Source organism: Pseudorasbora parva, chromosome 1 (assembly GCF_024679245.1).
Source record: "Pseudorasbora parva isolate DD20220531a chromosome 1, ASM2467924v1, whole genome shotgun sequence".
NCBI lineage: Eukaryota > Metazoa > Chordata > Actinopteri > Cypriniformes > Gobionidae > Pseudorasbora > Pseudorasbora parva.
The window spans coordinates 14,410,103-14,425,894 of record NC_090172.1 but is presented as its reverse complement, the minus strand read 5'-3'; the positions used below and the strand labels follow the sequence as shown (position 1 = coordinate 14,425,894).

The following is a 15,792-nucleotide window of genomic DNA, read 5'->3' as shown; positions in this document are numbered from 1 at the left end:
TAATAGCCCTTAAACACACGTCGTTCACACACACACACACACTCCTCTATTGTTTGAATGGCCTGCTGTCCTCTGACTCTAGAGCTGCTGTTTAACAGGCTGCTTACTAAAGGAACTAACATTATATAGATTATATCTCTTTACTAAATACCCTGACTAGTTTCAAACTTTGCATTACTTTAAAATTAAATACTACAGGATCCAAGAAAAAACGATTAAAAAATCTAAACAACCAGGATGTAATTAGAAATACATCTACCATCAAAATGTGTGTGTCCTCAGTTTCTACAAATAAATATAGTAAATACCATCCATCATGGCCATGGAGAGACCGTAAAACTTTATTAAATTATTAAGGGATCTCATTCAATGCTTTTGTAAACATGTTTTGTTTCTGTGTATATATATATATAACATTTTAATGACAGTGGCCTATAATTATTGAAAAATAATGCATTATTTTATTTATATAAAAAAAAGGTACGGTAAATGGGACAAACTTTGCATCTAAAGTTCTTTTAAACAAGTGTTAACATAGACATTATTAAAAACATTTTATTTTAGCCAAGTATTTGTAAAAATAATGTGTGACTTTTGGCCCATATAAAAGGCCCATCTTACCACCTTATACATTTATGAGCTTTTTAAACTAACCACTTTTGATTTATTTATGTTTAACAAAATGATGCAGGTCCCCTGTTAGATAGTAAATCACGACGCCTGTGTGTTTGCTGTGACATTTCTTATCATCACAAACACACTGCAAAGATTTAGAGTTTTTACAGCAATAACTGAGTTTAAAGGGTTAAATCAAGCAGAAATAGCTTTCTAATGTATTAATTGCAGGTAATTATTGAATAGTGATTACGTTACACACACACTGACTCAGGTCCCCTGTTAGATAGTAAATCACGACGCCTGTGTGTTTGCTGTGACATTTCTTATCATCACAAACACACTGTAAAGATTTAGAGTTTTTACAGCAATAACTGAGTTTAAAGGGTTAAATCAAGCAGAGATAGCCCTCTAATGTATTAATTGCAGGTCATTATTCAATAGTGATTACGTTACACACACACTGACTCAGGTCCCCTGTTAGATAGTAAATCACGACGCCTGTGTGTTTGCTGTGACATTTCTTATCATCATAAACACACTGCAAAGATTTAGAGTTTTTACAGCAATACCTGAGTTTAAAGGGTTAAATCAAGCAGAAATAGCTCTCTAATGTATTAATTGCCGGTCATTATTGAATAGTGACTACGTTACACACACACTGACTCAGGTCCCCTGTTAGATAGTAAATCACGATGCCTGTGTGTTTGCTGTGACATTTCTTATCATCACAAACAAACTGTAAAGATTTAGAGTTTTAACAGCAATAACTGAGTTTAAAGGGTTAAATCAAGCAGAGATAGCTCTCTAATGTATTAATTGCAGGTAATTTTTGAATAGTGATTACGTTACACACACACTGACTCAGGTCCCCTGTTAGATAGTAAATCACGACGCCTGTGTGTTTGCTGTGACATTTCTTATCATCATAAACACGCTGCAAAGATTTAGAGTTTTTACAGCAATAACTGAGTTTAAAGGGTTAAATCAAGCAGAGATAGCTCTCTAATGTATTAATTGCAGGTAATTATTGAATATTGATTACGTTACACACACACTGACTCAGGTCCCCTGTTAGATAGTAAATCACGACGCCTGTGTGTTTGCTGTGACATTTCTTATAATCACAAACACACTGCTAAGATTTAGAGTTTTTACAGCAATACCTGAGTTTAAAGGGTTAAATCAAGCAGAAATAGCTCTCTAATGTATTAATTGCAGGTAATTTTTGAATAGTGATTACGTTACACACACACTGACTCAGGTCCCCTGTTAGATAGTAAATCACGACGCCTGTGTGTTTGCTGTGACATTTCTTATCATCATAAACACACTGCAAAGATTTAGAGTTTTTACAGCAATAACTGAGTTTAAAGGGTTAAATCAAGCAGAGATAGCTCTCTAATGTATTAATTGCAGGTAATTTTTGAATAGTGATTACGTTACACACACACTGACTCAGGTCCCCTGTTAGATAGTAAATCACGACGCCTGTGTGTTTGCTGTGACATTTCTTATCATCATAAACACACTGCAAAGATTTAGAGTTTTTACAGCAATAACTGAGTTTAAAGGGTTAAATCAAGCAGAGATAGCTCTCTAATGTATTAATTGCAGGTCATTATTGAATAGTGATTACGTTACACACACACTGACTCAGGTCCCCTGTTAGATAGTAAATCACGACGCCTGTGTGTTTGCTGTGACATTTCTTATCATCATAAACACACTGCAAAGATTTAGAGTTTTTACAGCAATAACTGAGTTTAAAGGGTTAAATCAAGCAGAAATAGCTCTCTAATGTATTAATTGCCGGTCATTATTGAATAGTGATTACGTTACACGCACACTGACTCAGGTCCCCTGTTAGATAGTAAATCACGACGCCTGTGTGTTTGCTGTGACATTTCTTACCATCATAAACACACTGCAAAGATTTAGAGTTTTCACAGCAATAACTGAGTTTAAAGGGTTAAATCAAGCAGAGATAGCTCTCTAATGTATTAATTGCAGGTAATTATTGAATATTGATTACGTTACACACACACTGACTCAGGTCCCCTGTTAGATAGTAAATCACGACGCCTGTGTGTTTGCTGTGACATTTCTTATCATCATAAACACACTGCAAAGATTTAGAGTTTTTACAGCAATACCTGAGTTTAAAGGGTTAAATCAAGCAGAAATAGCTCTCTAATGTATTAATTGCAGGTCATTATTGAATAGTGATTACGTTACACACACACACTGACTCGGGTCCCCTGTTAGATAGTAAATCACGACGCCTGTGTGTTTGCTATGACATTTCTTATCATCACAAACACACTGTAAAGATTTAGAGTTTTAACAGCAATAACTGAGTTTAAAGGGTTAAATCAAGCAGAAATAGCTCTCTAATGCATTAATTGCAGGTCATTATTGAATAATGATTATGTTACACACACACACACTGACTCAGGTCCCCTGTTAGATAGTAAATCACGACGCCTGTGTGTTTGCTGTGACATTTCTTATCATCATAAACACACTACAAAGATTTAGAGTTTTTACAGCAATACCTGAGTTTAAAGGGTTAAATCAAGCAGAAATAGCTCTCTAATGTATTAATTGCAGGTCATTATTGAATAGTGATTACGTTACACGCACACTGACTCAGGTCCCCTGTTAGATAGTAAATCACGACGCCTGTGTGTTTGCTGTGACATTTCTTATCATCACAAACAAACTGTAAAGATTTAGAGTTTTTACAGCAATACCTGAGCTTAAAGGGTTAAATCAAGCAGAAATAGCTCTCTAATGCATTAATTGCAGGTCATTATTGAATAGTGATTATGTTACACACACACACACTGACTCAGGTCCCCTGTTAGATAGTAAATCACGACGCCTGTGTGTTTGCTGTGACATTTCTTATCATCATAAACACACTACAAAGATTTAGAGGTTTTACAGCAATACCTGAGTTTAAAGGGTAAATCAAGCAGAAATAGCTCTCTAATGTATTAATTGCAGGTCATTATTGAATAGTGATTACGTTACACACACACTCACTCAGGTCCCCTGTTAGATAGTAAATCACGACGCCTGTGTGTTTGCTGTGACATTTCTTATCATCACAAACACACTGCAAAGATTTAGAGTTTTTACAGCAATACCTGAGTTTAAAGGGTAAATCAAGCAGAAATAGCTCTCTAATGTATTAATTGCCGGTCATAATTGAATAGTGAATATGTTACACACACACTGACTCAGGTCCCCTGTTAGATAGTAAATCACGACGCCTGTGTGTTTGCTGTGACATTTCTTATCATCACAAACACACTGCAAAGATTTAGAGTTTTTACAGCAATACCTGAGCTTAAAGGGTTAAATCAAGCAGAAATAGCTCTCTAATGTATTAATTGCAGGTCATTATTGAATATTGATTACGTTACACACACACTGACTCAGGTCCCCTGTTAGATAGTAAATCACGACGCCTGTGTGTTTCTCTCCTCAACCCCCACAACCCCCCACTCACAATTTACATTTCAATAAGGGAAGACTTGAAAAACCAGTTTGTGAACCACAGGCCAATAGAGCTCAAACTACCAGTGTGGCAGAACCCTTCTCAAATAAACTAGAGAAGATGCTGGGATTTGCCCTGCCAAATTAAACTAAATTACAGTTTTTACAATCGCTAGGCCACATTTCTCAATACTTTGGTCATTTTCAAAACTTGTTCTCCAAACCAACTTTCTGCTTCACAGCAGTTATTTCACATTCAAAATCCACAAAAACTAACAAAACACTTAATTTATGTCTCAAATCAAGTGCCAATGATCCACAGTTTAGCTTGCACAGACTGAAGTTGTGATCACTCTGTGAAGAGTTTTGAAAAAGTGACCAACATTTGTTTGACAAATTTGAGAGTACCAGAGCCTTTGACTAAGGAGAATATTCTGAGCACACTGTGTGATGTTATTGAGATCTTTTATGAAACTTTTTAGAGGTGACAAAAGTGAGAGTTCCAGAGTATCTAGCTGAAGAAAAAAGTCTGAGCACAGCATGTGATGCTGTTGAGATCCCTTCTGAAACTTTAGAGGAGACACATATGAGCAATCCAGTCTCTCTAGCCAAGGAGACAAATCAGAGCATAGTATGTGATGTTGTTGAGATCTCTTATGAAACTTTAGAGGAGATAAACATGAGAGAATGTCATTTTTTGTCTTAGGATAAACATGTGAGAAGCAGGAGACTTAGCCTTATGTCTCAATTTGATGTTCACTTGATCTCATTTCTGTCTAGGAGAAAGATGTGAGTTGAGAAGGAGATCTCAGGTTTGATTTTCCTTTCCTCTAGGTTGGCCTTTGGTTCACAAACTGGGTTTTTAGGGCCCTATAAAATCCGTTTTATTTTTTCCCAAATTCCGTTTTTTCCGTTTTAATTTTTGCAGATTCCTTTTTTTTCCGTTAAAATGTTTGGTAATTCAGTTTTTTTACCCTTTACTGTAATTTTGGTGAAAAAAGAGTTTGCTTTTAATGTTAATATTATACAACATAAAACAAAAAATAGGAATGACCTTAAATTTATCGAGGTAACAAACATCACATTTACTTTTTAGGACAAATATGATATTTGACATAACACTGCACTTCAAATACTTCAAATATTAATGGTTATTAGCTTTAAACTTTCCGGTAAAATAAATTATAATAGTTTATATAAGTTAAAATGAAAGTGCTCCATTAGCTTTTTATTTCAAGTAATTTTTTTTTAAAAAGAACTAAAAAAAAAAAATCATAAGAATCATATTTTACAGTACTCTTAAGTACTATTAAGTAAAACATTTAAATTTGAAAATTAACATAAAAAAAAACATTGCACCATGAAATCATCTAGTGAATTGTTCTGTGTGTTTAACAATCACCATAATGATATCCAGAGCTGTGAAAAATAAAAATACACGAAAACACAACACTGCCTGAAGTTTTTTTCCCCAACTTCAAAGGCCCCTTTAAATGATTAAAACTAGATGCTTAATTTTAACTTTAAGGTTACTTATCATGTAAACTACCCATATAGAGCATGTTAAATGCATGTTTGGAACAGACTAACAGAGGGGAAAACGGTCGCATTTGCAGCAGATATGCATTGCTGCCTAATGTGCACATTATAAATCAAAGCACGAGATGACAGGGGTCGAGCAGAACACCGGAAAATCTGACAGAATGGACAATATTTGTCTGTATGTGCAATACACGAGCGCGGCTCACGCTCTCCATACGGAAAGCTTCTGCGCCGCCTGCGCGTGCAGTGTGAAACCGCCGTTAGCGTCGAGTTTCTTAACTTTTTCGCTGCCGAAAGCAGAGCCGTGGAGACCAACTTCGCCATACTTTCATTGTTTTGAAGGGCGAGCTGAAATGACGGGAGGGGTTGTGTCGCGAAGATTTGCTTCCCCCGGTCTGCACTTTCCTCAGACATACGTTCTCCACCCACACGACACAGAATTTCATTACAAATATGTAAAATTCCGGGGAAATTTGCGTTAACACCAGATTCCGCGTTTATATGCAGATTCCGCGTTAATATGCCAATTCCGCGATTCCGTCCGCGATTCCGTGATCGCGGGAATTATAGGGCCCTAGGTTTTCAAGTCTTCCCTTATTTATTATTATTAAAATGTAAATTGTGTGGGGGGTTGTGTGGATCTACTGTGTTTGTGGGCCCAGTTTACAGCAGTTAGTTCACCTACAAATGAAAATTAGCCCATGATTTACTCACCCTCAAGTCATCCCAAGTGTATATGACATTCTTTTTTCAAATGAATAAAATCTGAGTTATTTAAATTTATATTAAAAAAGTCCTGGCTCTTCCCAGCTTTAAAATGCCAGTGCCTTGTCGGTCCATAAAAGTGCATCTAACCATCATATAACTGATCCACACAGTAACTGATCCATAGACTAAAATACTAGCTTTCGGTTTTCAGTGCCACACGAATCACATTGCGCTTAAAGGACAACTCCGGTGAGAAATGCCCCTAGGGGTAATTAACAGATGGTTACCGAGGAGATCGTTCTCTGGGATGCGGTTTCATGAAAATCGAATTTAAAGAGTTTTATCTCTAAACACAGATTAGCTTATAATGTTTGTCTATGGGACATGGAATAAGTGAAATTAAATCGCTAGTTAATACCACTAACAAGGCTCAAAATAGCCCCACACTAACACGGCAGCATAATGAGGGTCTCTACATGCAAACCGCAGCATTGAGAACTTGTTAGAGTACAAACGGTTTAATAAGAAGATACTTTCTAAAGACAGTACATTACACGTTTACAGACTCAAGCCATCTTGGAAAACAGTCTCGACGACTCGAGCCACGAACGCTGTGCTAAGTGAGCTGATCGATAGGAATTAAGTTTGTGAAATCTAATTACATGGACTTTTTTTTCTTTTTTTTTCTCTACTGCGTTCAGTGCTTTCTTCCGGAAACAACGGCCCATATGAGATTCCAAGTCACAGTTCATCACTTAGCACAGCGCTCGTCACTCAAATCTGTTTTTAGAGATAAAACTCCTTACACTTGATTTCCATGAAAACGCATCCCAGAGAACGATCTACTCGGTAACCATCTATTAATTACCCCAAGGGTCATTTCTCACCGGAGTTGTACTTTAAAGAGTAACCCTTCTTCACCCATGAATCCTTGACGTATGTGCACTGACAAACGCAGAAGAGAGAAGATAGAGCTAAACAAAACTTAGCGTCAGGGGTTACTCTTTTCATAATAACACTAAAACACAATTTCTTTCAATAAAAATAGTTTGTTTAGTCTATAAAGTTTAAAATATGGACATTGTTCTTACACAAACGTGCCACTTTGCTTCAGAAGGCTCTTCATTACTCACGTGCTATATGGGTGAACACCTAAAGCACACGCCCCAAAAGCTGTATCTCTGACAGTCCACGAATGCTAAACTAAAATGCTAAAATTAATACAAAATTATTTAAAAAAAAATAGGAAGTATCCCAGTAAACATAGTTGCTTATGTCATAGTAGGTTCAGTTAAGTGAACATACACTTTGAGAAAAAGTAACTTTAAAATTATTAACTTATAAAAAAATATATATATATATATATATATTTTTTATTATTTTATTTTTTTACAGTGAGGACAATACAGTGTTATATTACAACTACTGACAGACCGTCCTGAAAAGCACTGTTTATTTCATGTGTATCATATCTTTTGTATTTATTTGTGCTTTCACTTGTAATGTGTTTGGGCTAGTGGTTTAGATGTGCTCTTGAAATTGGAATAGAGAATAGTGTGTGTGTTGAGTTTGCTGCTCAACCCCCCACCAGTAATTTACATTTCAATGCATGAAGACTCTCACAGGTGATACAAAGAAGCTCACTACTGTTACCTATGTCCTAGACCAAATACACTGCCAAAAATAAATTGAAATTACATGATGAAATGAAATTACAATCGCTAGGACACATTTCCCAATCTTTAGGAGAACTGAGTGAGGAGTTTATAAATTTGCTAACCAACTTTCAGCTTCACAGCAGTTAATTTTACTTTTACAAATCAACTCATTCTTCCAGAGCACTAGCAGCGCAGGTTTACATCAACACTAACATCAGGAACATTATAGAATTAAAATGTCTTTACAAAACTAGAATGACACTCTCTGCTGCTTATAATTCACTGCATGCTTACAGTACAGTACAACATTATTCCTAAGTTTCCTCTTTTGAATGGATGGTAATGGTCTAACACTTGTGTTGGTGTTCAGTTTCATCAAAGTTGCTTTGATAGTGTTTGATTTTTTTAGCAGTATAAATTGCATTACAGTATTACTGTATACATGTTGTAAATTGCTGTCTCATTCAGTTTTGTATTATGTTATTGTTTTGTCCATAAGTTTAACACTTTTGAAAACAGCATGTAAGGATGTGCGAATTGGCCTGTAGAACAAAGATTTGATTGTGTTTGTGTCAAAGTGAGAAAAGATTTCAGGTAAATTGAAAGATGTTGCCATTGAATGCATTTTTTTGCTAAAGCAATGTTGATCCACAGTTAAGCTGTGATATAAAATGTTCTTTTACAAAACATTTCTCAATAATAAACACACTTTTTCAACTTTTTCAACTCTTCACACAGTGATCACAACTTCAGTCTGTGCAAGCTAAACTGTGGATCATTGGCACTTGATTTGAGACATAAATTAAGTGTTTTGTTGGTTTTTGTGGATTTTGAATGTGAAATAACTCATGTGAAGCAGAAAGTTGGTTTGGAGAACTGTGTGAAGGATTTTGAAAATGACCAAAGTATTGAGAAATGTGGCCTAGCGATTGTAAAAAATGTAATTTAGTTTAATTTGGCAGGGCAAATCCCAGCATCTTCTCTAGTTTATTTGAGAAGGGTTCTGCCACACTGGTAGTTTGAGCTCTATTGGCCTGTGGTTCACAAACTGGTTTTTCAAGTCTCCTTTATTGAAATGTAAATTGTGAGTGGGGGGTTGTGGGGGTTGAGGAGAGAAACACACAGGCGTCGTGATTTACTATCTAACAGGGGACCTGAGTCAGTGTGTGTGTAACGTAATCACTATTCAATAATGACCTGCATTTAATACATTAGAGAGCTATTTCTGCTTGATTTAACCCTTTAAACTCAGTTATTGCTGTAAAAACTCTAAATCTTTGCAGTGTGTTTGTGATGATAAGAAACGTCACAGCAAACACACAGGCGTCGTGATTTACTATCTAACAGGGGACCTGAGTCAGTGTGTGTGTAACGTAGTCACTATTCAATAACTACCTGCAATTAATACATTAGAGAGCTATCTCTGCTTGATTTAACCCTTTAAACTCAGGTATTGCTGTAAAACCTCTAAATCTTTGCAGTGTGTTTGTGATTATAAGAAATGTCACAGCAAACACACAGGCGTCGTGATTTACTATCTAACAGGGGACCTGAGTCAGTTTGTGTGTAACGTAATCACTATTCAATAATGACCTGCAATTAATACATTAGAGAGCTATTTCTGCTTGATTTAACCCTTTAAACTCAGATATTGCTGTAAAAACTCTAAATCTTTACAGTGTGTTTGTGATGATAAGAAATGTCACAGCAAACACACAGGTGTAGTGATTTACTATCTAACAGGGGACCTGAGTCAGTGTGTGTGTGTAACATAATCACTATTCAATAATGACCTGCAATTAATACATTAGAGAGCTATTTCTGCTTGATTTAACCCTTTAAACTCAGGTATTGCTGTAAAAACTCTAAATCTTTGCAGTGTGTTTGTGATATAAGAAATGTCACAGCAAACACACAGGCGTCGTGATTTACTATCTAACAGGGGACCTGAGTCAGTGTGTGTGTGTAACATAATCACTATTCAATAATGACCTGCAATTAATACATTAGAGAGCTATTTCTGCTTGATTTAACCCTTTAAACTCAGGTATTGCTGTAAAAACTCTAAATCTTTGCAGTGTGTTTGTGATGATAAGAAATGTCACAGCAAACACACAGGCGTCGTGATTTACTATCTAACAGGGGACCTGAGTCAGTGTGTGTGTAACGTAGTCACTATTCAATAATGACCGGCAATTAATACATTAGAGAGCTATTTCTGCTTGATTTAACCCTTTAAACTCAGCTATTGCTGTAAAAACTCTAAATCTTTGCAGTGTGTTTGTGATGATAAGAAATGTCACAGCAAACACACAGGCGTCGTGATTAACTATCTAACAGGGGACCTGAGTCAGTGTGTGTGTAACGTAGTCACTATTCAATAATTACCTGCAATTAATACATTAGAGAGCTATTTCTGCTTGATTTAACCCTTTAAACTCAGGTATTGCTGTAAAAACTCTAAATCTTTACAGTGTGTTTGTGATTATAAGAAATGTCACAGCAAACACACAGGCGTCGTGATTTACTATCTAACAGGGGACCTGAGTGAGTGTGTGTGTAACAATCACTATTCAATAATGACCTGCCATGAATACATTACAGAGCTTTTTCTGCTTGATTTAACCCTTTAAACTCAGTTATTGCTGTAAAAACTCTAAATCTTTACAGTGTGTTTGTGATTATAAGAAATGTCACAGCAAACACACAGGCGTTGTGATTTACTATCTAACAGGGGACCTGAGTCAGTGTGTGTGTAACATATTCACTATTCAATAATGACCTGCAATTAATACATTAGAGAGCTATTTCTGCTTGATTTAACCCTTTAAACTCATGTATTGCTGTAAAAACTCTAAATCTTTGCAGTGTGTTTGTGATGATAAGAAATGTCACAGCAAACACACAGGCGTCGTGATTTACTATCTAACAGGGGACCTGAGTCAGTGTGTGTGTGTAACATAATCACTATTCAATAATGACCTGCAATTAATACATTAGAGAGCTATTTCTGCTTGATTTAACCCTTTAAACTCAGGTATTGCTGTAAAAACTCTAAATCTTTGCAGTGTGTTTATGATGATAAGAAATGTCACAGCAAACACACAGGCGTCGTGATTTACTATCTAACAGGGGACCTGAGTCAGTGTGTGTGTGTAACATAATCACTATTCAATAATGACCTGCAATTAATACATTAGAGAGCTATTTCTGCTTGATTTAACCCTTTAAACTCAGGTATTGCTGTAAAAACTCAAAATCTTTACAGTGTGTTTGTGATGATAAGAAATGTCACAGCAAACACACAGGCGTCGTGATTTACTATCTAACAGGGGACCTGAGTCAGTGTGCGTGTAACGTAGTCACTATTCAATAATGACCTGCAATTAATACATTAGAGAGCTATTTCTGCTTGATTTAACCCTTTAAGCTCAGGTATTGCTGTAAAAACTCTAAATCTTAGCAGTGTGTTTGTGATAATAAGAAATGTCACAGCAAACACACAGGCGTCGTGATTTACTATCTAACAGGGGACCTGAGTCAGTGTGTGTGTGTAACGTAGTCACTATTCAATAATGACCTGCAATTAATACATTAGAGAGCTATTTCTGCTTGATTTAACCCTTTAAACTCAGGTATTGCTGTAAAAACTCTAAATCTTAGCAGTGTGTTTGTGATAATAAGAAATGTCACAGCAAACACACAGGCGTCGTGATTTACTATCTAACAGGGGACCTGAGTCAGTGTGTGTGTGTAACGTAGTCACTATTCAATAATGACCTGCAATTAATACATTAGAGAGCTATTTCTGCTTGATTTAACCCTTTAAACTCAGGTATTGCTGTAAAAACTCTAAATCTTAGCAGTGTGTTTGTGATAATAACAAATGTCACAGCAAACACACAGGCGTCGTGATTTACTATCTAACAGGGGACCTGAGTCAGTGTGTGTGTGTAACGTAGTCACTATTCAATAATAACCTGCAATTAATACATTAGAGAGCTATTTCTGCTTGATTTAACCCTTTAAACTCAGGTATTGCTGTAAAAACTCTAAATCTTTGCAGTGTGTTTATGATGATAAGAAATGTCACAGCAAACACACAGGCGTCGTGATTTACTATCTAACAGGGGACCTGAGTCAGTGTGTGTGTAACGTAGTCACTTTTCAATAATGACCTGCAATTAATACATTAGAGAGCTATTTCTGCTTGATTTAACCCTTTAAACTCAGGTATTGCTGTAAAAACTCAAAATCTTTACAGTGTGTTTGTGATGATAAGAAATGTCACAGCAAACACACAGGCGTCGTGATTTACTATCTAACAGGGGACCTGAGTCAGTGTGCGTGTAACGTAGTCACTATTCAATAATGACCTGCAATTAATACATTAGAGAGCTATCTCTGCTTGATTTAACCCTTTAAGCTCAGGTATTGCTGTAAAAACTCTAAATCTTTGCAGTGTGTTTGTGATAATAAGAAATGTCACAGCAAACACACAGGCGTCGTGATTTACTATCTAACAGGGGACCTGAGTCAGTGTGTGTGTAACATATTCACTATTCAATAATGACCGGCAATTAATACATTAGAGAGCTATTTCTGCTTGATTTAACCCTTTAAACTCAGTTATTGCTGTAAAAACTCTAAATCTTTACAGTGTGTTTGTGATGATAAATGTCACAGCAAACACACAGGTGTCGTGATTTACTATCTAACAGGGGACCTGGGTCAGTGTGTGTGTGTAACATAATCACTATTCAATAATGACCTGCAATTAATACATTAGAGAGCTATTTCTGCTTGATTTAACCCTTTAAACTCAGGTATTGCTGTAAAAACTCTAAATTTTTACAGTGTGTTTATGATGATAAGAAATGTCACAGCAAACACACAGGCGTCGTGATTTACTATCTAACAGGGGACCTGAGTCAGTGTGTGTGTAACGTAATCACTATTCAATAATGACCTGTAATATTCAATAATGTAAATACATTGGTGTACCTGACAATAATCTTAAATGAGAGATGTGGACTGATCATATACTGTAATTATGAAGACACAACAGAGAATGAATTTCTTAAAGAAATGACTTTTCTGTAATGTATTAGGTATTATGTCTAAGGTATATTGTGTTTGTGTGTGTGTGTGTGCCTATTGTGATACCAGATGCCTGTGTAAACAAGTTAACTTATTTTAATGTGTTGACTAACATACTAAAGCACAAGAAGACTTGTGGACTAACTAAGTGTAGTGTGTTACTTGATGTTACATCTTGTAACTTTATTGCGACTGTGTAATAAATATATTTAAAAATAAATTAAAGTATTAAAGTATATTTTAGGTTACAAATAAATACTTCTCAGTACATTCACAAGAACACAGTTATTATAAAACGACATATTATTACTTGACACATTATATAGTCTGTACGAAGCTTAACTGCATTTATGTTATTTATTTGTAAAGACATGTAATGGTGGAGATGGCATATATATATGCCAAATGCATTATATATATATATATATATATATATATATATATATATATATATATATATATATATATATATATATATATATATATATATATATATATATATATATATATATATATATATATATATATATATATATATATATATAAAATGAAGACAGACTTGACTGCCAGCTCACTTCACATTCACACACAGCTCCACTGCAGACTAATGGAGGTCCCCTGTTGGATAGGTAGACATCGGTCACACACAAACACACACAGCTCCATTAGAGTCTATGGAGGTCCCCTGTTGGATAGGTAGACATCGTTCAGGTCCCCTCTTGGCATATTTTTAAAAAAAATAAAAAAATGCTTATTTGAAGTTATATTATGAATAAGGACCTTAAAAGAAAATTTTGTATGTGATTTTTGTTTCTTCAAAATGACTAGAAACACAGGTCCCCTCTTGGATAGTGTAGAGTGATAGTCCCCTCTTGGTAATATAGACGTGTATGTGTGTGTGTGTGTGTGTGTGTGTGTGTGTGTGTGTGTGTGTGTGTGTGTGTGTGTGTGTGTGTGTGTGTGTAAGAGAGCTGTACCTGGTGGGTCCAGACTGCTGATGCTGTCACTGCATATTCCCTCATCCACACTGAATTTATCACACTATACAAAATATGAAATGCAAAATTAAAAACTGACCGTGCTAAACTCACCACACCAATGCCAGAGTATTGTGGTTGGTTTGCTAGTAGGGATATGACTATCTAGATTTTATTTGTTATCTTTATGTTATTTCAAGCTGACAGTGTGCTGTTGATTAGCTATATTTGGCAGTTTCAAGGTAAAACACTCAAGAAAAAGCTAAGAAATAAATGCATCCCATTTGAGGATTATACACTGCACCAATGCGTGACTACATTTTCATTTCTTTACAAAAGTAATATGGTAAATCAGCCACGCTCAAACCAAGGCCTGGCCTGTGATGACTTTTGATGGTGCCAGCCATGCCATATTAGACTGGGTAAACCCAGCCTGATCTGCCGGCGATTTGATTTCGCCCGGAAACTCAGTCTGGAAACCTGTCCATTTATTTCTACTGCTTCTGTCACACTTTTGCGGGAACCAATCACAGACTGGCTTATCCACCTGGCGGCTATTGGCGGGTTTAACACAATGCTGGACAGAGAAGCGATGGGTCATTGCCCGTTGATCGCGCCTCTTGTGGTCTGATTGGTAAAAGGACTATCTAATTGCATAAAGAGTCATTTAAACTATGCTTGTTTGTCACGCCTCTTGTGCAGTAAAATTACAGAGCAGACTCCCCAAACCAATGATCAATCTTAAATTGAGCTTGGTCTGGTGATTGCCAGACAAATGCCATATCACAAGAAAGGGGAAAAAATGCCATGCCAAAAACAAAACCAACTAGTGGTCATCGTACATGGAAACTCAATGTTCAAACAAAACAAATCAAAATTTAAAAGAGCTGTATGTAAGAAATGTACTTCAATTAATCATAAAATGGTCCTGATATGTCACTAGACATTAAGAAATCATGTTAATTTCAAATACTTATATCACTGACAACAGTAGTCCGGCCAGGATATTGTCATTTAAAAGTTGCTGTTGCAGCCCTCAACTGATGTTGATGTTGACATGTTGTGTTTTGGCCTGAAGCTCTCCCTCCACCTATCTACCAATCACAAGGTCAGTAGTGTTTTGGCATCTGGGTTGCCAGATCTGCTGTAGTTACCACAGCTGCAGCTACAAACATTCCTGCTGATCCTGCAGCCTATCTGGCAACCTCGAGTTGGGGGGGGGGGGGGGGTTCCGCTCTACAGTCATTTGAAAGTGATTGCAGTACTAGTTTACACTTCCTTTAAGGAAAGGATGCACCTAAGAAATGTATGTACTTTTGATTAAAGGTGTGAAACAGTACTTATAAGGAATGAGTTGACGTGTCCACATGTTTGACTGGCGGCGTGGATTTTGAGTGTTGCAAAGGCCAGCTTACCTCTTTAATTGATGGTGTTGGCCGTTGTGTGTTGACTTGATCCTGAGCGCCCCGTGCAACCGTGAGGTAATAGCCTCTACCGTATTTTTTCTTGAGGAAAAGCGAGGAACCACAGCAGCAGATGCGCCCATGCGAGATGATGGCAATACGATCGCCCAGAATATCTGCTTCATCCATGTGATGGGTAGACAGGATTATAGTACGACCTGGAAGACGCAAACACACATTCAGTGCGAAAACCAAAGTTCAGCTGCAAACGTGGATTTCTGA

General features: G+C 36.4%; 1 protein-coding gene across 1 annotated transcript in view; it reads right to left on the bottom strand.

Annotated features, from left to right (window-relative positions):
- Positions 1-15,792, bottom strand: part of LOC137051932 (phospholipid-transporting ATPase ABCA1) — a 365,555-nt gene that overhangs the window by 132,068 nt on the left and 217,695 nt on the right. Inside the window, exons 23-24 of the mRNA XM_067428858.1 lie at positions 15,523-15,728; positions 14,108-14,171 (exon numbers count right to left, since the gene is read on the bottom strand). Coding sequence (XP_067284959.1) covers positions 14,108-14,171; positions 15,523-15,728 — 270 coding nt within the window. The remainder of the gene's footprint in view (positions 1-14,107; positions 14,172-15,522; positions 15,729-15,792) is intronic.